The 21,562-nt window shown below is 35.8% G+C and overlaps 1 protein-coding gene across 4 annotated transcripts; it reads right to left on the bottom strand.

Annotated features, from left to right (window-relative positions):
- Positions 1–1,984: 1,984 nt before the first annotated feature.
- On the bottom strand, positions 1,985–21,562 carry LOC116776577 (RNA-binding protein 26). 4 transcript variants are annotated; one of them, XM_061525574.1, is made up of 23 exons: positions 21,307–21,562; positions 18,412–18,530; positions 17,521–17,667; positions 16,931–17,046; positions 16,220–16,288; positions 15,681–15,754; positions 14,536–14,619; positions 13,933–14,076; positions 13,601–13,683; positions 12,793–12,906; positions 12,296–12,404; positions 12,059–12,150; positions 11,489–11,616; positions 10,396–10,527; positions 10,005–10,148; positions 9,444–9,707; positions 7,846–7,887; positions 6,745–6,828; positions 6,219–6,304; positions 4,790–4,934; positions 4,391–4,519; positions 3,891–3,971; positions 1,985–3,500 (listed from the first exon to the last, which is right to left on the bottom strand). In XM_061525574.1, the coding sequence occupies exons 1-23, from the start codon at positions 21,363–21,365 to the stop codon at positions 3,441–3,443; spliced, it is 2,505 nt and encodes an 834-aa protein (XP_061381558.1). In that variant the 5' UTR covers positions 21,366–21,562; the 3' UTR covers positions 1,985–3,440. The 4 variants fall into 4 exon arrangements, with proteins under 4 accessions (XP_061381558.1, XP_061381559.1, XP_061381560.1 ...); XM_061525575.1 differs by having other exon boundaries at positions 15,690–15,754; XM_061525576.1 differs by lacking the exon at positions 7,846–7,887.

The raw sequence follows: 21,562 nt of genomic DNA, 5'->3' as shown, positions 1-21,562 counted from the left end.
CATCCGTTCACTACGCACGAGGCTCTAGGGACTCCGCCTTTGGTAGGAGAGGTGGGCCCCACCCACACCCTCCTTCCGTCTCTAAGACCTGCCTGCTAGAACGCAAGACCTGCAGCTCTCGACTTGCCTGGATCATCGGGCATCGGATTACCCGGCTCCTCTCACTGGGGATGCATTCGGCGGGCATAAGCCCACTGCCTACGACGCAGCCTTCGTCGGCACATCGGCGCCGAGGAGGGATCGTCTTCCCTTCCCCTTTATGCAGTCCTCTCACTACCAACCGTAGCCTGAACTACGGCCGGCAACGAAGGGTCCGCGCCAACCTCGGTGACTAGTTGGCGATGCTCCGTTTCCCACGCAGGGCACTCCGCTTATGTGTGGTCGGGCGTATCATCCACGCAACTGCAATGGTGACATGCCGCCATCGGCTCTCTTCCGGCTATGTGGCTCAGATACCGCCCTAAGCTACCGTGCCCCGAGAGGATCTGCACCAACCGGAAGGTCAAGTAACCGTGTCGGCGGTCCACCCTAGGTTTAAGGGACCCTATCTAACGTGCATTAAACGCTCACCTCTACCAAGCTCCTCTCTCTACCTAACTTAATTTGAAACGAACCTACTAGGGCTGCCTTCTAAGTACGCTCTAAGAATGAATTGATGTTGATTCTGGACAGGCCCAAGTCTTTGAGTAGGTTGTAAAGTTTTAGGTAAACCTCTCGCTCTCGCTTCTATAAAAATTTACGACGACCCTTTTCGTAATGAGCTCAAAATACTTATTGACCTTGATGGTATGGTCTTTGGGTCTTTGGGGATGTTGGTTTCCCAAGGAACAGCTCCACTCGTTCAAGTATGCCAACACTGGTAAACCCCATTTCTACCAATATAAAAGCAAATAGATCTTGCTGAATATATATTCCAGTTAATCATCAGTCGACTGTGAAGTTAATCTATTGAAAAATACGTTTAAAATTTTAAAATATGATTTTTTTGAAAGTAGAAGGATTTTTTCAACTATTGAACCAAAAAGCGTATATACGCTCGAATTGAGACACCTCCTCCTTTTTTAAATCGGTTAAAAATAAACCCAAATCCAGATGGTACAGAGGATGAGGCAGCTGTTCGTTGACTGAATCATCAAGTTTGGTGACGGTGAGGATGTTGACCGCTGAATCATCATGTAAAGAACCATTTCTTCTACAAATTCTTACGCGTAACCTAATATTTTGACACAAACAACCAGATACCTAAGCTCTGACAATCAACGGTTACCATCACCTCTCCAGCTGTTACAATTATTGATCTCTCTATAACTATCTCTAGTATACCAATGAGTTCATGTATCATGTGTAAAAGCACCTGGAACTTCTGTTTTTGATTAAACAGCATCAAATTCTGTTCAGCCGGGAGCGGCAGTGTTTGTTAGCAGACATTTCTATGGCCAATTTTTTACTGATATGATTATTTGAGATGGGTTTTACGTCAGCGATCGGTGACGGCTCCTGGAAGCTGATTGTCGAAGAGATCCTGGGATTACCTCATTCCGTTCCAGGGTATAAGATTCACTACCTGGTCATTTCATCAAAACCGTTTTACGCTTCACACCACGGAGGACTAGGATTAGTGTTGTATCGCGATGGAGTGTCCCCGGGATTGATTACAGCTCTTCCAGCAACACAATGTCAAGCTCAGTACAAGACACGAAAAATCATCGGATTTTCACTTTCACTAGCGCTTTCTTTGGAAAATTTAGGAAAATTTCATCTCGTCAGCCTGATCACGGTCGCTGGAACACAACCGAGCGGGAGTATTCAGTATAAATTTAAATAAACTCGCCGTACGTACGAAAATATAGGTTATATTTAAATGACAGCTCGTACAGCTCGTAACGACACCTCCAAGTCGCAGTTTCTCCATAGTTTTTCCTGGTTTCCTGAAACAAAAACCTGTGCAGCCGAGGCTGAGACGTTCTGCGCGAAACGTTGAACATTTATTGTGGCGGTCGCATTATTTTTTTATTCAACAGCCATTTTTTTTTTTACAAAAAAAAAAAAAACAAAACCACAAGCCTCTCTTTTCTTGTGTTACATTCGTATAAACAAGCAACCGCCTTTGAAAAATACGCACTGACTTCGTCAAAAAATATTTTCTCCGCCATATTTTATTCTTTTGGCGGTCCTCGGTTTTTTTTTTCGCCACATATATATATATTTTTTTCATTACACCTAAGTCAGTAACACGCGACTACAGCTAGTAATTACAATTTACATATATATTAAAAGAATTATAATAAGAAAAAAACGAACAAAGCCGACGCAAAAGGTTATGGAGGCGACTGCAGATTTATAATGGGGGAGAATACGTGGTGATAATCTATCAAAAGTTACTTAGTGTTTTAAATTAATCTCTTATATAAATCCAATATAAAATTATAATGAAAAAAAAAAATTACTCGAACAATATCCATTCTTAAAGACGGGATGACATCTTTACTATAAAAACGTCCATCAATTTAACAGTGTGTCACCAGCTTTATAATTTATAATTCAATACCCCCACCACAGCGACAGCGGGCTCCATAATTACATACAATGTATAAATCTATTTAAAATACATCTACACGAACACTCAACAATACAAAAAAATCAAACTTAAACCGACACGCCCTAAGTAACAACTCGATAAAAAAGAGTCCTTTATTACTGTCAGTCTGACGTGCAACATAGGCACTCATAGTTGACGAGTCCAACGTCGCTTCCGTAGTTCAGTAACTAACTAACTAACCGTCAAACTGACAGTAAGAGCGACATCATCGTGCCAATATAAATATTTTACAAAAAAAAAAAACACATCGTACCGCAGTACGCTCCCAGATCTGATCCGCGTGTTCCGTACAGCTCGCGGGCTCACAGTATAAATTAGTTACAATATCTTTTAACCTTACGATAAACTCGCTTGTACTAAAACGCCTGGCTCGCCGCGTTACATTCGCTTAAAGTTTATAAGTACTATGGAAGCGTCAGTTAGTGTGTAGCCCGCCACGCCGCGCGCCCGCTCTATATATATTATTGCTTTCTTGAGGTATAAAATACATGATACGCTTCAAATAGTAGTCTGACCTTACACTAATGCTATATCTGTATAAATTTCAAATCACTAGCGGTTCTCTAAACTAAATATATGTCTACCCTACGTATATAATATATTCTCAATATCCTAGTCAATACAGGTGTTAGCGAGAGTCGTTCGGATGTAGTATGTCTCACAAACATGAAGGCGTCCACACAGTATGATAAAAAGGTTTAATATATTGTTTACAGTAGTGTAAACATCGGGCGGTAACTAAATATATTAAGGCCGGTGTGTGCGTGAGGGCGGCTGAGGGCGGGCGGGCGGTTCGCCGCGTCCGGTCCGCTGCGGGTGGGTTCCGTGTTCCGTATCAGCGTCAGCGTCTCCACGAGCGATGCTCTTCGTCCTCTTCGTCCTCGTCCAGACGAGCTGGTCTCTGTTAACATTATACGCATATATTATTAAAATTTTCAATCACTAACTAAATGATAAGTTATGTTTGTATGCTGTTATCTCAGAAACTTGTATTTTATTAAGATACTGAAGCAGAGCTCGTTAAACACTTAGTCCTTATTTTAATACAATCAAGAGATTCAAAGGATCCCAATGTTATATAGTCTACAGAATGATTGATTGATTGATTGAATGAATGAATGATTGTAATAGATTAAAAGGCGAACTCAGGCTCAGAAATACAAAATAAACACGGGACATTGACCCGAAACGTTGGTCACGTTCCACCCTGACCCATACACCCTGCCACGTTTACCATCCAATACTAGTTCCTACTGTCCCGGAGTTATTGTATCATGAGCAGGTTCCGTACCGTGACGTCCTTTATCTCGTGAGATGAATCTCCGTTGAGGGCGGGCGCTGCGATGGGCTTGCTGTTCGTTACCCACGTGATCTGGAAGGTGTTACGTTAGTGTTAGACGAGAAGATGATGTGGGCTTTGACACAAAAGATTTTGCGTCCAAGAGGTCAGGTTCCTCGCAGTGACACCCTGACTGCATCCTCAGTGGAGCTTGTATGATAAGCTTTGGGTACAGTGTATGTATAGTGATTTGATTAAATCTATCGAAATTTTGACAAATTCATGTCCGATTCCTGTATAATATAATAGTATGTACATACATGTATAGGCAACACGCATTTAATTTGAGCCGAACCTTTAAAATGTATGATTAGTTAAAAATCTTCAAAACGAGCTGGTTCTAGTTGAGTTTTGATTTGTCATTTAAACGTGGTGGCTTTGTAAGACAACTATATTCTTTGATGTTTTTGTGTGTGTGTGTGTGTAGCGCTTCCCCCTCCCCCTCCCCTCACCGAGAGCGTTCTGTCGCTGTAGTTCCTGGCGGCGTGCAAGGCGTGCTCGGCGTGCTGCCTCGCCCGGTACTGCACCACCAGCTCCGGCACGGACAGGTTCACCTCCTTACCAGTGATCTCGCCGAATTGCTGCAACACACATGGACAATCAAAACTATTATTAACAGGACTTCCCTAAATTAAGACGGATAGGAACTCGGTACACGTCAGCCATTTTGTTTTCGCGTTTGTAATTTGCTTATCGTTCTATTTGTTGACTAAAAACGCTTTACGTGATCCAGATTTGTTTTTTGTAAAGTAAAATTCCACTACAGACGCTGAAAACTATATAAATTAAATAAAATGTGGTAATGCTTATGTATCATGATGTATTGTGTGTGTGTGTGTGTGTCTGCTCACCGCGAAGTGCGCCAGCAGGGCGTCGAGCTCGTCGGGCTCGAAGCCGGACACGAGCAGCGCCCGCGGCCGATGGTCCACAGACTGGTTGACGCTGAACACCTTCGACGCCCGCGAGAAACGCATGGCCGGGTTGAAGCGACCCCCCCTAGCACACGGATAAGGTTAGTCCTATACATAGCATAGTCGATATAAAACGCCAGAAAGGACAGCCCCGTAACGTCAAATCTATAATATTTTATTTTTGCATTTTTGACATTAAAATTAATTAAAACAAACATATGCTTCTCAGAGTGATTTAAGAGACCAATCGACTTTTTTGAGCGATGTGTACCAACATACCGAATACAAATGTCAATAGTTATATAAAATATATGTATGTACGTGTCCATGTTCCCCGTCAGGGCGCTAACAGAGTTTATAGTAGCATGACTCACCGTGCGCATCATGTGGGTTACATAGTTCAAAATGATTAGGTAAATTAAAATAAAAAAATCATGTTGCAATGTACAGCTTCACAACTCGATAAAACATTCACAGACATAATCTTTCTCTATGCATTTTATTATATTACTATGAAAATTTAAGTAATATTCTACATATATATATATATATACAAAGAATTCACAAAAAAAAATTAAGGATAAAATAATATATCTGTATATGTATCATTAATTTTGCATTTGTTTCATTTGTTCAAGTGAAAATACTTAGAAATAATCTCCGATGTTTATCAGAACAAAAAAAATATTGTCAAAACAAGCCGAGCAAAAACTTGATAATTATACAAAACATATTAATTTTTAAATGTTCACCTTACCTAATCTTTCTCTTCACAATTCGGTAGCTTGTTGTATAGAATGGGAAAAATCTGACATTAATTTAATGTAGCTACAGACATCCTATATAATACAAAGCCCTTGCCTTAATATGAGTATAATACTTCAAACTCAACACCTACAGTTAGTGGTTTCTCATTCATACACCAGACGTGACGGTATCATGTACCAATTTATATGAATGATAAACTAAAAACTGTAGGTTTTGAGTTTAAACTTGTAATAATGGCATAGATATCATTCTTTTCATATTAAACAGGAGATATAAAAGCTCCCTTTAGTCATACGGAGGAATATTTGTATATTATCACATAGATGTCATTTTATTAAAAAAAAAAAAAATCTAGTGTTTTTAGAAATAAATATGATAATATGATTTTTAATTAAAAAGTGAATATAATTTTGATCACATCGTCTAGACATTTAAACTGCCCGCGTATAATATTTATAATTACCTCTCAAATAAAAGAACATCTTAATATTACATCCGATCTTCTAAGCCGGCTAGACATTATAATACAGATAACATATAATATACTATGTCCGCGGGGTGTCGGTCTGTGCGTAACTCATTTCCTATATATAGTATCTACCTATTGGTCCTCCTCGGCGCGAGGGCCGCCGCCGCCCTCCTCAGCGCCGCTATGCGCTGCGACAACTCCGACACGTCCTGGCCCTCCTGAAATTGATTGAAGGAAAAATTAATTCCGGACATATACAAACAAATATGCAGCTTAGTAATGAATCAGCTAGCAAGCATTCAATCAATCAATCAATCAATCGATCAAGCATTCAGTGAATCAATCAACCATTCAACCGATTGTTGAACAGTAAAACATTTAGGAGCTCAGAGAATAATCATTTTATCTTGTAAGCTATCAAACATACAAACAAATGTTCAAGCACTTAACCAATCAATGAATGCATCGTGAACTCAATCAATCAATCATTCATTCAGTCAAGCAATCAACTATTACAGCAAAAATAATAATAAAATTAATATTTTTATACTTTTTAATCTTTGCAAATTAACTACACACAGGGAAGATATGACTGACTTGTTATTAATGTTGTATGCATGTGTGTGTGTGTGTGTGTTACACTAACAGTCCAACCAACCTGTTGTTTGGTTATGATGTCCAGCTCCGCGTCCAGGATCTCCTTCTGCGCCTCCTGGGCCGTTTTCGGTTTCTTGACGTTAGCCTGACGGACAGACAGACGGTGTTAGTTATATATATAGTCATCGCTATACTTAAAGTTAGTGATTAGCACAAATGCATTTGTACAGCGCACCAAATGAATGCTTAATTGATTATATGACAAAAACCTATGATACATTTGGCCCTACGTACGTATGTATGTATGTATGTTTTTTTTTCATTAAAAACCGATACCTTCTTTATAACTACTTCTCGTCTCTAACATAACTTTATCTAGTCATAATTAAGTAATCTACATTATAACAATACCTGAACAACTAACTAACTGGTACATTTAACCGACTTCAAAAATAGTTAAAGGAGAATTTATTTAAAGAAAAATCATATCTTTCTTATACCGTTCAAAAATTTTATATTAATATACGTTCCAGTATTTAAACGCGACTAAGAGAAAATACCTACATCTAAGTACTTTTTTTTTACATTTAGAGACCCGGGATTTTTTTTTAATTTGTACGTTGAAATCGGTTAACACTATAGGAAACTACTAATAATTAAAAAAAAACTATATTTTTTTACGGGTAATATATTAATTTATACTAATTGTAAGTATGCTATGATGTCCTGTGTGTTCGTTTGTACGCGCATGCGTATGTCATGCTGACATATGATTTCGTTCTGATTAAATACAGTCTGAATGCTCATATAAATATAAGTTCACTCGAACAGCAAGCTTCGAAACCACGACATATAGCAGGTGACATGCCACACAAACGATCATAATGCATGGGGACGGCATGGGACTGTCGCATACGGTAAGCCGTGGAGCGGATGACTTAACATTTGTAAAAAAGATAACCACAGGTACTGATTACGATTTTGATGCAACCCAAAGTGAAACATGAGCCTGACATACATATATATATATATATATATATATATAGTTATCCATAACATCCCCATGTGTATGTCTGTCTGGTATGTGTTACGCGTTACGTCACGTCCGGCATGTGCATGTATGCATGTTCGTGAGCATGTCAACATGCGCATGCGCCGGTACCTGCAGCTGTAGGCGCGCCATGGACCGGGCGACTGTATCCTCCTGTTTGTAAATCACTCTGTTGTATGTACATGTATACAATATAAGTATAGTCTGGGATGTTTACACTGTTTACGTTATAACAGTCGTGACATGGAAGAGGTATCACTTATAACGCACGACTTGCTCACATTGAGATCATAAAAACAATACTAATGATAACTTTAATAACTAATATTTCGCCGCCTGTGAGTTAGTTCATGTAACCTGTCATCTATGTGAGTTACACGTCCTGTCATCTATGTGAGTTACACGTCCTCTCATCTATGTGAGTTACACGTCCTCTCATCTATGTTGAGTAACACGTCCTCTCATCTATGTGAGTTACACGTCCTGTCATCTATGTGAGTTACACGTCCTCTCATCTATGTGAGTTACACGTCCTCTCATCTATGTGAGTTACACGTCCTGTCATCTATGTGAGTTACACGTCCTGTCATCTATGTGAGTTACACGTCCTGTCATCTATGTGAGTTACACGTCCTCTCATCTATGTGAGTTACACGTCCTCTCATCTATGTGAGTTACACGTCCTGTCATCTATGTGAGTTACACGTCCTCTCATCTATGTGAGTTACACGTCCTCTCATCTATGTTGAGTAACACGTCCTCTCATCTATGTGAGTTACACGTCCTGTCATCTATGTGAGTTACACGTCCTCTCATCTATGTGAGTTACACGTCCTCTCATCTATGTTGAGTAACACGTCCTCTCATCTATGTGAGTTACACGTCCTGTCATCTATGTGAGTTACACGTCCTCTCATCTATGTGAGTTACACGTCCTCTCATCTATGTTGAGTAACACGTCCTCTCATCTATGTGAGTTACACGTCCTGTCATCTATGTGAGTTACACGTCCTCTCATCTATGTGAGTAACACGTCCTCTCATCTATGTGAGTTACACGTCCTGTCATCTATGTGAGTTACACGTCCTCTCATCTATGTGAGTTACACGTCCTCTCATCTATGTTGAGTAACACGTCCTCTCATCTATGTGAGTTACACGTCCTGTCATCTATGTGAGTTACACGTCCTCTCATCTATGTGAGTTACACGTCCTCTCATCTATGTGAGTTACACGTCCTGTCATCTATGTGAGTTACACGTCCTCTCATCTATGTGAGTTACACGTCCTCTCATCTATGTGAGTTACACGTCCTCTCATCTATGTGAGTTACACGTCCTGTCACCTATGTGAGTTACTTGTCCTGTCATCTATGTGAGTTACACGTCCTCTCATCTATGTGAGTTACACGTCCTCTCATCTATGTGAGTTACACGTCCTGTCACCTATGTGAGTTACACGTCCTCTCATCTATGTGAGTTACACGTCCTGTCACCTATGTGAGTTACTTGTCCTGTCATCTATGTGAGTTACACGTCCTGTCATCTATGTGAGTTACACGTCCTGTCATCTATGTGAGTTACATGTCCTGTCATCTATGTGAGTTACTTGTCCTGTCATCTAAGTGTTAATTACCCCTTCTATACTCTGTACGTGAGTAATGTGAGTCACTTGAGTGTATACGCTGTTCTAATAGTAAACAATAATCACCTGCATCTGTGCTCTCATTCCGTTGTAAGCGACAAGTTGTTCCCTCAGCTTCTCTATACCGTCATGGGACGCCTTGATAGCGTCCATGAGAGCTGTCCTCTGTTGATCTGATAAACCTCCAGCCTCGAGCTTCTCAATCATCAACCGCTGCTGCCTCAGCTGTGATTGGAGCAGTTCCTGGGCGCGTCGGTGATGCTCTGATAGTTGGCGAGGATTCGGACGAGGTGCCGGGGCATCATTACCGTTAGACTGTTCTTTGGTATTCTGAAACGATAATGTTGACAATTTTATTGTATTTTCTATGGTTTCGTATTTTATAGTTTCTCGTTTATTATACTGATAGTTTTGATATATATAATAATTATTGCTGTTTCATAGTCTAGCAAGGTGAGAAGTCTAAATCAGACTATACTCCATACATACATGTATATATCATTATAGGCTACGTTATTATTATATAGAGATATTTATAATATGTTGTGTCACGGAAATAGTCGCGGGAAGATATATATATATACCAAATGTATGTATGTATGTCTATATATTACATAAGGCACAAACCTTCTCAACAGTTTTGTTGTCAGCTGTCGCTTTCATGTTTTCTTTGTTGATGAGCACCTTGTTGTGTGACATTGGATGTGAATTCTGTCTGTCCGTCTGTTTGTGCGCCTGTTGTCCCGGTGGTGCTGTATTCTCTTGTTTATTCTGTGAAAAATGTAAAAATATATATTAATGTATACGCTTAAGAACTAAGTACTATTGTAACTTACTACATATCATGTACCCGGGCACTGTTTTACAAAGTAACAGTCTATGAAAACAAAACGTGAGAGTTTTTGTCTAAAGGAACATATTAAAATTATGAAACTCAAATAATATATAAGAAAAACTTACTATAATTTTAAATACTATAACTTAATATAATTTTGAGATATATCAAAATAATTCTCACCTCAGGGTTGTGCCAAAAGACTTTAATGAATCTATTATTCAGCACAGCCTCCGTACTCTTGTACGCGACATTGGCCTCGGTCGGATTCGAGAACGTTATAAGAGCCGCTTCTGGATCCCCCTCAAAACAGACCTACGATCGTTAAATTATTAGTTATATATATACAAATTATCAGAGTAATTATATTAGTAATTAACTAATTATAATATAGTGATTAAAAACTAAGTAATTACAGTACAATCATAATGACTGCTGATAGTATTAATTACATAGAAAATAATTGGTGTACTTGAAGTATCTATAGTAGAAAAAACTTGTAGAAGTTTACAAAAAAAAAAATGTCAAAATTAAGTCTATTCATTATACTAGTGTATAAATATGAAAAATATATTTAATCTGTGATAATAATAAAATTATAATGATCTGCCAACAACGCGCGTGTTGTATTATCTGATACACTCATTTATTTCTGTGCACGATTTTAACTTTTTTCTTCATCCTGATATAGCAAGATTAGCTACAGGAGAACTCTATTGAGTTATTTATCAAGTTATTGTCTGAATAAAACTAATGTTTTTCTGATTACTACGCGTTTTTTACTATTTCAACTACAGACCCACGTTTCGGTTACATCGCAGCAACCGTGATCACGGACGGACGAGATGTGGATGTATGCATGTTGTTAATATATTACAAGATAATATATACAAGTAATGGAATATGTGCAAAATAATTTATAAGTTAATGTAACGCCTACCTAAACATGCTTGTGTAATATAACTACCCGCAACATTTCATTTTACTGTATATAATTCATAAGGCAGACTTTTAAATGTACCCTTATGTATTGTACAAGCAAAATTCTTGTAATTTCTTATTATAAGTGAACTTTTGTGTTCATTATGAGAAATAAATGTCTTTAAACCGAAAACGCGTAGTAAATCCGAAAATATTAGTTTTATTTATATGAATGCACTCGCAAGTGTTAGATATCACCAAGTTAATGTATAAATTAATATTTGAGATACATTTATACTATAAATATGGCGACTATAGAGATATAACATTATTATATAACTATAAGTATATCGACCTGTATGTTAACAATTTTGCCGAATTTACAGAAGTGATTGTTCAGATGTGTTATGTCGTTCAAGCCGCGAGGTACTTTCTTCACTTCCAATGAACAGTTCGCGTTGGACTGGAACGGCCGTGGCGGACCTGGAGATATATGACATAAATATATATATATATATATATATATATATATTATTATTTGTATAGAAACCTAACTAATAAGGACATAAGCAGTTAAAATACTGTATGAAATTTTTTTATTAAATAACTTGGCATTTATATTCCATAGTAGCGGGCTCGAATATCGTTTGTGATAATAATTTTACCGTTATATACTTTCTATTTCCTTCTTGATATAAGTAAATACTTCCGTATTGATTAGCACTGATTATAGGAAATCAATATATTTGATTGACCAGTAATAAATTAATGCTTGTGAAGAACATCAGTGTTCATTGTGACCAACGATATGTCCTTATATATTTAAAATTAACATTGGAGTGAGGTTATTTGGTCAAAAAATAACTAACATGATGTAAATTAAGATACTTTATATGAAATGTTTACTTATCATTATATTTATTACCTAATCTGTTGTATTCAAAGGTCTTTTTGGGTGGAGGGGGATGTCTTGGTGGAGGGGGCATAGCTGCTCCCATTGGCGGCTCGTGACGAACACTGGAAAATATGAAATTAATATATATTTTGCAATACATTTTTATACTTAAAAAATGTATTGCAAAATGCGTGTTTTCATTGGATATATCTTTATATGTTATATTGGAGAGATTTTTCATGAAAGACTTTTTTGATATATATTTACCGTGGTATGGGCACCAGTTCCCGGGGGGCGAGGTGGTGGGGCGGCGGTGGAGGGGGGAAAGCGCCCACCACTCCGCCAGACCAGATGTCCGGAGCGGCGGGATTGTATTCTGGAATGGTGGGTAATATTTTTCAACAAATATTCAATATAAATATAATTTTTCTTACACATACAGTACTGAGTTAACAATCCATAGCTTTACTCTGATATAAAGTCAGATGCGGCATGTTTCAGTTTAAAACCGTTTTCTACATTATCTTTGTCAATGTATTAGGGTACATTCCCCACCGGCGACTCCGTGCCCTGTACTCCGTGCTATTTTCATTTAACCATGTGTGTGTATGTAAATGTGTAATGCACACCACTATAATCTATTTATATATGTGAGTCACCTTAACACTGTGTCTGTGCTTGCGTGTGTGTGAATATGTACTTGTGCCAATATATTTTGAGATATCACATGTGTGTGTGTGTCTGTGTGAGTGTGTATCTCGTACCAGCGAGTGCGGGAGGTCCAGCCAGTACCCTGGTGAGGGCGGCGTCTTCCAACACAACAGGGTCCGCGCCGTGGTCCCACTCGCAGAGGTCTCCACGCATACAGTAACCCTTCACTATAAAATATAAAAACAATATGATTAAAACCGTTTTCTACCATCAAACGCTAATTTCCTACTAAATCGCTCACAGATACAATATGGCTCGAAACAATAAGTTTCAAATATTTACACTATAGTATATATAGGTAGATATATACATTAACTAAAATTATATGTCGTAATATGCAAAATATTATAATTTTTTTTTTTACCAACGCATCAGATCCAAAATATCTGTTTAGACAATATTCACATCAAATCCTAACTAATCTTAACAATCGATTTTCAAACTTAATCGATTATTGCTAATAATTGATTATTAAATTATTATATTGTATGGTATAAGATTTAAAATGAAAGAAAAGTAGAAAAATGATAAATACTTAAATCACTTGAATTAAATAAGATATGTCCAAAAAATATATTTTCTATATATTACAGACATTATAGCATATTCTCTAATTAATATATTTATTTTGTTGCTAATTTAGAAACTAACTTAGATCTCACGTAATATTAAACTGAACTAAATTAATGACTTTTAGATTAGTTAGTGGAAAACGACATATATTAAAACTGCGACATTTCTTGTATATTTAAAATATATAAAAAAATTCTCTAGCACTTAATTATTTTATATGTACTATAAACGTTTTTGATTAAATTACACACAGACATACATACAATAATATAATATCTTCATACAAACCATCAAAGTCTCTGCACCTTCTCTTAAACACATCAGCATGCTCGATCCTGGTTTCATGAGGTGATATTGACCTTTCCCTAGACCTGAAGAGTATATTATTGCTTCATACATTTTGTTATACAAACTATACAAAGAAATTAAGTTCCTGTAATAAAATTATTGATTTTCTCTTTGTCGGTGAAATTAAATTATTTAATTGTGTTTATCCCACTTGAAATAGTTTTATAATATAGGAATTATCAATGATTTGAGAGAATTTTACAAATTTCTGAGGTTTGTTATGTCAAACAAACTAACAAACATATATATATATATATGTTTATGTCGCTCACCGTTCTCTATCCCTGGAGCGGGTGATCCTGTCCCTGTGCTCTCTATCCCTTGACATCCTATCTCTGTCCATCTCCCTCAGCGGTCTCATTCTGTCTCTCTCTCTCTCCAACTCTCTGTCCCTGATCGGGACCGGCGATCTCGATCTGAAGATCATTTATAATATTAAACATATATATCGGAGCTATCAGCATTAATGACGGATGCGACATGAAAATGACTTGAGGCTGTCACCAGTTATTATAAAAACTTATTGGTATTGACGGACGGTGAAGTTCAGTGAGTGTGTACTATTGAAGAGTGTGAATATGAAGAACCTTCTAGAAGTACACGGATATCGAGAAGAATTGAGGCTTCATTTGGAAATATCATGGAACGTACTGGAGGAAGTGACGTCAGTGATGCTGACGTCACTCTTTAAAGACAACCAATTTGTATTAAATCCGATGTACATTATGTATTTTTGTATTTTAATATGATAAAGATATTTATTATCTGGAGACAAAACATTAATTCACATATAACGATAATAATTGACACAGTATCTAAAAATATATATTTATATACAGCATTTAAACTATGTTACTGCGAGTATGATAGTATACCGTGATCTAGAACCGTGGCGATCGAGCGTCGGCGGGCTTCTGTTTCGGTAACGGCCGCGGGGCGACGGAGAGCGGGACGAGCGTCTGTGAAACATACAGACATACATACAAACATATGCACACACATATATTGTAGACTACAATATTACAGTCATAAAAATAGCATCCCTAAGTTATAGACATGAAATAATATGTTGTTAGTTAATTTATTATTTAGTGTGGTTTAAATTAAACTGATATTTTTCGGATATACTACGAGTGCTTCTTTAGTAAAAAAAAAAAAATAGTATGTAGTCTTTTACAAAAATATAGCACGCATAGTATATCCGAAAAATATTAGTTTCATTTGAATGAACAAAACTCGCGAAAGTCTTCGATCTCATATAGTGTGGGTTCCCCCTTACAACGATTGAATGATTCCCAGCTTGCTGTGACCGGGAACCGAACCCGTAGCACGCGGGAAATCTTCAAACGAGCATATACAATATGGAATATAGTGAAAAGTGCTCAAATTATCATAATTTTCGAAAAATATATTTTTTTATCGCCGCCGGAAGCCAGTTTTCAATCAAAAGAGATACATGAAAATAAAAATGGGTTACAGATTTCGCAGACGTGCAATTTAAGTACATTGCAAAAAATCATTAGTGATATTATAATACCTATTGCATACGTAATAAGACTGAATTCACACTATCGCCAGAAACAGAGGATATTCTATTTGTCAAATACAAAAACAATTGTGATCAGCATCACCATGTGAATCGAGCCTTATACTTCTACGTATAAGGCTCGCCACACTGTAACGCTGATTAATGTTATTTACAATATAAGTATTTATTAATAGAATATTAAAATTATGTATTGAATGTTTTGTTCATGTTCTTATAATCATTAGTGTGATTTGATTTGATGTGGATCGATTAGCATGGGAGGTGTTATTATGTACTGAGAGAAAAAACAAAACAACTTTTATATATCTTTCAGGTAATCTCATATATATATATATATATATATATATATATAGAGAGAGAGAGAGAGATTACTACTGATATTTAGTTATATATTTTTTCTCTGTATACAATGTGTATGGGTGAGGAGATAGTTAGTGATGAACCGACATACATCTATGTTAGTAAGCGTACCTAGCGCACCTTCGTCTAGCTCTCCGCTCCCACGACCTAGATCTACGACGACGGCGGTCTTCTTTATCGCGTGCCTGTAAAATACGTCAAACTATCAGTACACAGGTTAAACTAACAGTAAACTATCCTTACTACAAGTCTCCATAATCAAATAATATGTGGAATTTTCAGTTTCATTATAAATCTTCGTACAACATGGTATCAACTTGGGTGTATGAATGAAATACTCTAAACTCTCAGTGTGTAGTCCGACCGTGTAAACTAGTGGTAAGATTACAGGTGTGGAATAAGTGTGGAACAACATAATTATAAAATATGGAAGGAAGGGAGATGGAAGAGATGATCCCTGAATGATTAATGAATGGGGAGCAACGAGATATTGTAATTTAATAGCAAACAACAGTATTTTAAACGTATTTTGTATATCTGTTGGTAGTTTATGAGATATTTTCAACTAAATAAACTCGTATTTTTCATTATATAAGCAAATCTAATTGTTTTGTATGTATATATATATATATGTATGTTTATATACTAACAGAATCATTTCTCCTGTCCCTCCGCCTAGGTGCATCTACAGGCTCTTCTAGGAGTTCCGTCGGTAGCACCTGAAAATATACATTTTTAATACAAAGGTATAAGGAAAAAAATTTATCCATCCAATTTAGTGTTGAAAATTAATTGTATCCTTTTATTTATACGAATACCTATTTTTACTTTACAGCTTTACAACTGTAAAACGTTTGTATTCTACGCGTTAGTGATGTACACTTGAAATCAATCGAGTTTTTGTACTTGACTTAATGCAAAATCAATTGTTATAATTGATAGCATTATCAGGCGTAATACTGTTTCTATAATTTTGTATGATAGTGCACCAGGATTTGAACCTGCTACAATTTTTATATTTCTTTATAGGAGTGACATATGTCCAGTGGTGGTAGAGCCTAGCTGTGGTCTAGTAGCTACAGCTCGAACATTGGCTGGCTCGACCAGGGAAGTACCATCCTCTCACAGAAGAGCTTCGTGAAGTAGTCTTTAATGGCTGCGTTTCGTCTGACGAGTGAGAGAGACGGTTGCGCTTCCTCTTTCCCACTCTTTCCTCTCCCTCTTCCACAATCAAGGTCGGCAACGCAACCGCAACACACCTTATGTTACAGATGTCCATGGAGAACGGTGTCTAAGCTCCATCAAATAGACCGTCTGCTCATTTGACAACTTTCTCATAAAAAAAGACTAAGTCATTGTACCTTCACGAGGGTCTGCTCGTGCTGTGGATGTTGTCTCAGTCGAGGAACCACCACTCTATGAGGAGGTGAGCGACGCATTGGCGGCTTCTCCACAACCGTGGTAGGGGCTGTTGACACTGAAAACGAAATGTGCAGTTGTTAGTAATGATGAATCTACCAATACAATAGTATGAACATAGGAAGAACAATCGGAAACTTTATACTGTGCGTTTTCAGTTTGTGGTAAGGATAAAGTTTTATTTTTGATATGTTAGATAATATTAGATTTTTGATTAATGTTTTGTATTCAAAGAGCCATGGTGATGATGTTTATAATATACAAATCCTCCCCGCGACTTCCTTCCTTAAAATACGTAATTGTTTATTAAAACCACATTACGTCTACCAACCGGTAGCGACATCTGTAGTCACTTCATATACAATTCTTATGTCGTGATAACTCACAACCTATGTCTCATTCAGCCGTCTGAGCTGCATCACTGTAAACTTTCACCAAATTCCATACAGCAGTTTTTGTGTTGAAGAGCAACAAACACACAAACTCAGACATGCTCACGAGCTTTCATATATATATTAGTATGTCATGTCACCATGGTTTTCTTGTTCAGGCTGTTTGTCGGGTTCTGTTTGCTCGGGCTGCGGTGACGGCTCGCGGGGCTCGCGGGACTCCGCTGACGGCTTCAAGTACTCCTGACTCTCCAGAGACTTAAACAGCATATCTACGAACGGCTTCGTCTCTGGAACACGATATATTAAAAATCAATGGCAGTTTTGGATGTTAGGTTATAAATTCATTGAATTAGAGTTATATAACTATAATGACATATAAGGTAAATAACCTACATATATCTAATAGGTTTAAATATAACGATTTGCTTGTCGAACTGAACATTATATTCGTAAATTTCTCAAATTTTTCAAACTTCTGTCACTGATTCCCTCAAATTGGTTAAATACATAAATGTTTTCTTGCTTGACTGATCAGATTTCGTGTTACATTAGCCGGCACGTAACTTGGCATGCTTTGTCGTAGTGGGGATAAGTTTATGCGTGTACAATTAGTGCAACTGAATGTGGTCACTAGATCCTTATCGTCTCTGCCCAAGTTACGTGCCGGCTAGTATAGCAGTACAATGAGATCTAACACTTCCGCGAGTATCCATTTAAACGAGACTAATATTTTCCGATTACTGCGCTTCGTTTTATTATTTTTGAATACATACTCCCGACGTGTCCGTTAGTTTGCAGCAATGATCACAGGCCGACGAGATAGGAGTGTGTAGTTTAAAATGTTAGTTACATTTACACGTCGATATCAATTTCTGATGATGAAGAGCTTCTATTAATGAAATCTAAGATATTCGTTAATATTCATTTAAAAATAACAAGATAACGCGTAGTAATACGAAAATATTAGTTTCATTTATATGTTGTTATCAATTTCTCATGATGAAGAGCTTCTGTACGGATGTGCCACTCACCCTGCTGAAGGAACACATCCAATTGATCCAACATCCCATCCCTGAGCTCGTCCAAGGACTTGTCCTTCTTCACCAACGCGTACACATACTTCGCCAGCGCTGCTGGGTCCGCGTCACATCTGTTCAGAATTTACGATTAACATCATTGAATACACGGACACTTTAATAGTTAAAATGAACATGTACTAAGTTTTATAGTTAAATAATAATTTATTTTAATTTTTTTTTTTTATATAACCTTAGTACTAGCAGATTCCTGATCTTATAATGTATTGGAGACAGTTCTCTTAGTCTCTGTGAAATTAGTTTGATATATCTGATTTAAATGATAAATAACTTTAAACTAATATATTAGCATATACAATACCTACACATAACATGTTTTTTTTATTTTTTGTTCGTCTGTCTGGCTGCCTGCTTATTCAGGCTAGTATCTAGTAATGCTGAACCAATTTTGATGGTAATTTCACTCACAAACAATGATAGAGAGTAACTTAGGCACCTTTATAACTGACTTATGGAAGATGGATGCTAAGCATTTAATTAAATATTTGTTTCTGTTATTTTTAAATTAACTGAAATAGCACTGCCAATTCTGTTGTCACAAGTCAGGTTTTGATAAAAAGGTCTTCAATAAATCTAATTATACCTCATAGTGGTAATAATGTTTGTCTCAAAGGGAGCTATAGTATGTCTCAAAGGGAGCTATAGTATGGGCAAAGACAGGCAACAGTTAGTTACACTGTGACTGTCCTCTTGAACTTGATAAACTGATCTATGATTTGAGTTCCATTAAAATGAACACAGCCATTAAAATTATTACAGACAGACATGATTTACTAAATTTATATACATATGGCGATTATTTTGAAATAACAAATGTACAGTATGTTACAAATCTTATGTGAATACATATATCATACAATATTATCTTTGAAGGGAGATTACATGTTAATGGTGACACAACTGATAAAAAAATTTTTGTAACTGATAAGGATATTATTAAATATGTATGTTTGGTCATTTTAAAAGTAATTAATATACAATAAAAATTCTCTTATATATTGTGTGTTAGATTTTTAATTAATTATATGTATATATATAAATGAGAAAGTAAACATAATTATGTCTTGCTTTTTACTTTTTCATTAATAAATTAATTAAACAACTATTGATTCACATACAGACAGATGCGGTTTGAGATCTTATTTGTAAATCCTGCTAATAGTAAAAATGTTACTTTGTAAGTATGTATGTTTATTGCTCTTTAACACAAAAACTGCTCTACTGATTTTGATGAAACCTTCTTGTACTTTAACTTAGGCATCAGGATATGATATAGCCTAGAATTTATCCTACAATTCCATGAAGCTGATGTACATAAACTTAACATGTCATATTAGTTGCATATATATATATATATATGTGTATAAATATATACAATAAAATTAAAATCCAATATCCTTAAATTCACTTAGAAATGTTCATTTCCTTACTTTAGGTATGTTTTCCTTAATTACATAGAACATTAATTTTTCTCATGATACCATAAAACCAGCATCGAGAATGAAAATAGCTTAAAAAAACTATCAACAGGTTCTAAAATTATATCAAATACCAACACAGAGTTTATTTGAAATTAAACACAGAAATAGATTTCATATCTCTGTGTGTGTCCGATACTAATTATACACACACCAACACACACATATACGCCGTTTCATGTGTCCATACACACACACACACACACACACACATATATATATATATATATATAGGTTTTATTGAAACATATATTAAGCTCTTTAGATATAGATTATAATTCTCTCGGTAATAATTTATACATTAAACATGGATAGATTATATAGGATTAACTTTACCAACAGTAATTTAATCTATGACTGTGACTAGATATTTCGCTTGTCCTACAATTTTTGTTTAAATGTCAATAAAAATTTCTTTTAACATGATATCACGTTATTTTTGCACATAACAGGGACTTTTTTGTTTCGTACATGCGAATGTGCAATGTACAAAAAGAAAAAATTATATATGTATATATAAAACTGATGAATTTTAAATTAAAATTTACAGTAAAAATTATTGCAAATGGCAATTAACTGTATTAGAAATATATCTCCGCTAAATATTGTATTGACTTAGACAACCAATGATTTCCTTTGATTATTATTAACTGATAGTTTATATATACTTATATGTAATAACATCATTTGGGTAACACAAATTGACAAATTTTATATGTTATTATGCAGCATTCACAGGTACAGGAACGGAGAAACAATTTTGGTGGTAAATATAGCAAAGTGAGGACTTTTATGTTGGTCACATCTAGATCCACTACGAATATTTTTATGCTGTACTCTCAGCAATGGCGCCTAAGCCATTTTATAAATAATTAAAAAAAAAACAAATGAATGCTTTTTTCGAGATATGCAAGTGAGGATTCTTTTCTTTATTGTTTGCTGAATATGTCAGCATTTGATGTAAGTACAAATAGGTATACGTTCAATAATTTGATTACAATAACTAGCGATCATTATCATATCTAAATAATTTCTAATCGAATGTAATTGGAAAATGAGGAGTAAATATGATCTCAAGAAATAGAATTTTGAATTGATAAACAGTTGTAACAATTTATTTTTGTCTTTAAAATGAAGTTTTTATGTGAATTTTATAATATTGAAGACCAGATAAGATTATTACGAAACTGTAATGTGACACCTGGACAACTTTTAAAACTTAGGTTAGATTTATTATTAAGTAAATATATTGTACCTTCAACACAAAATTAACGTCGTTTTAAATATTATTGAGTAAATATATATTTTTGTGCATCGATGGATTACGCTTAACAAGTTACAAATTACTCACAGTGGTTCCAATATGGACGTCAACCAAGATTTGAAAGCGTCTGGGTTCTCAATAATCATGTCGTAATTTATAAATATTACAACTTCAATAACGAATATTCATGTATAAACACCTAACAAAAACTTAAAATAAATTAATTGTACTACTGAAAATTAAATAACACAAGATTTTTATCACTTTCGCGGAACACTTCTCTTTTCAAACTTTTATTTTTACCGTCCTCAAAATCGAGTCAACTCAAGAAATGTCATTCTAA

Source organism: Danaus plexippus, chromosome 30 (assembly GCF_018135715.1).
Source record: "Danaus plexippus chromosome 30, MEX_DaPlex, whole genome shotgun sequence".
Lineage (NCBI taxonomy): Eukaryota > Metazoa > Arthropoda > Insecta > Lepidoptera > Nymphalidae > Danaus > Danaus plexippus.
Note: the sequence above shows the minus strand (reverse complement) of the source record. Positions and strands in the feature narration are given on the sequence as shown.

Excerpts from the sequence above, each read along its gene's own strand:
- LOC116776577 (XM_061525574.1), bottom strand. The coding sequence starts at position 21,365 with ATGATTATTGAGAACCCAGACGCTTTCAAATCTTGGTTGACGTCCATA. Across the intron at positions 17,047-17,520 it reads GCCTGAACAAGAAAACCATG|TGTCAACAGCCCCTACCACG; the intron begins GTGACATGACAT and ends TTTCGTTTTCAG. Across the intron at positions 12,907-13,600 it reads AAGGTGCAGAGACTTTGATG|TGAAGGGTTACTGTATGCGT; the intron begins GTTTGTATGAAG and ends TATATTTTATAG.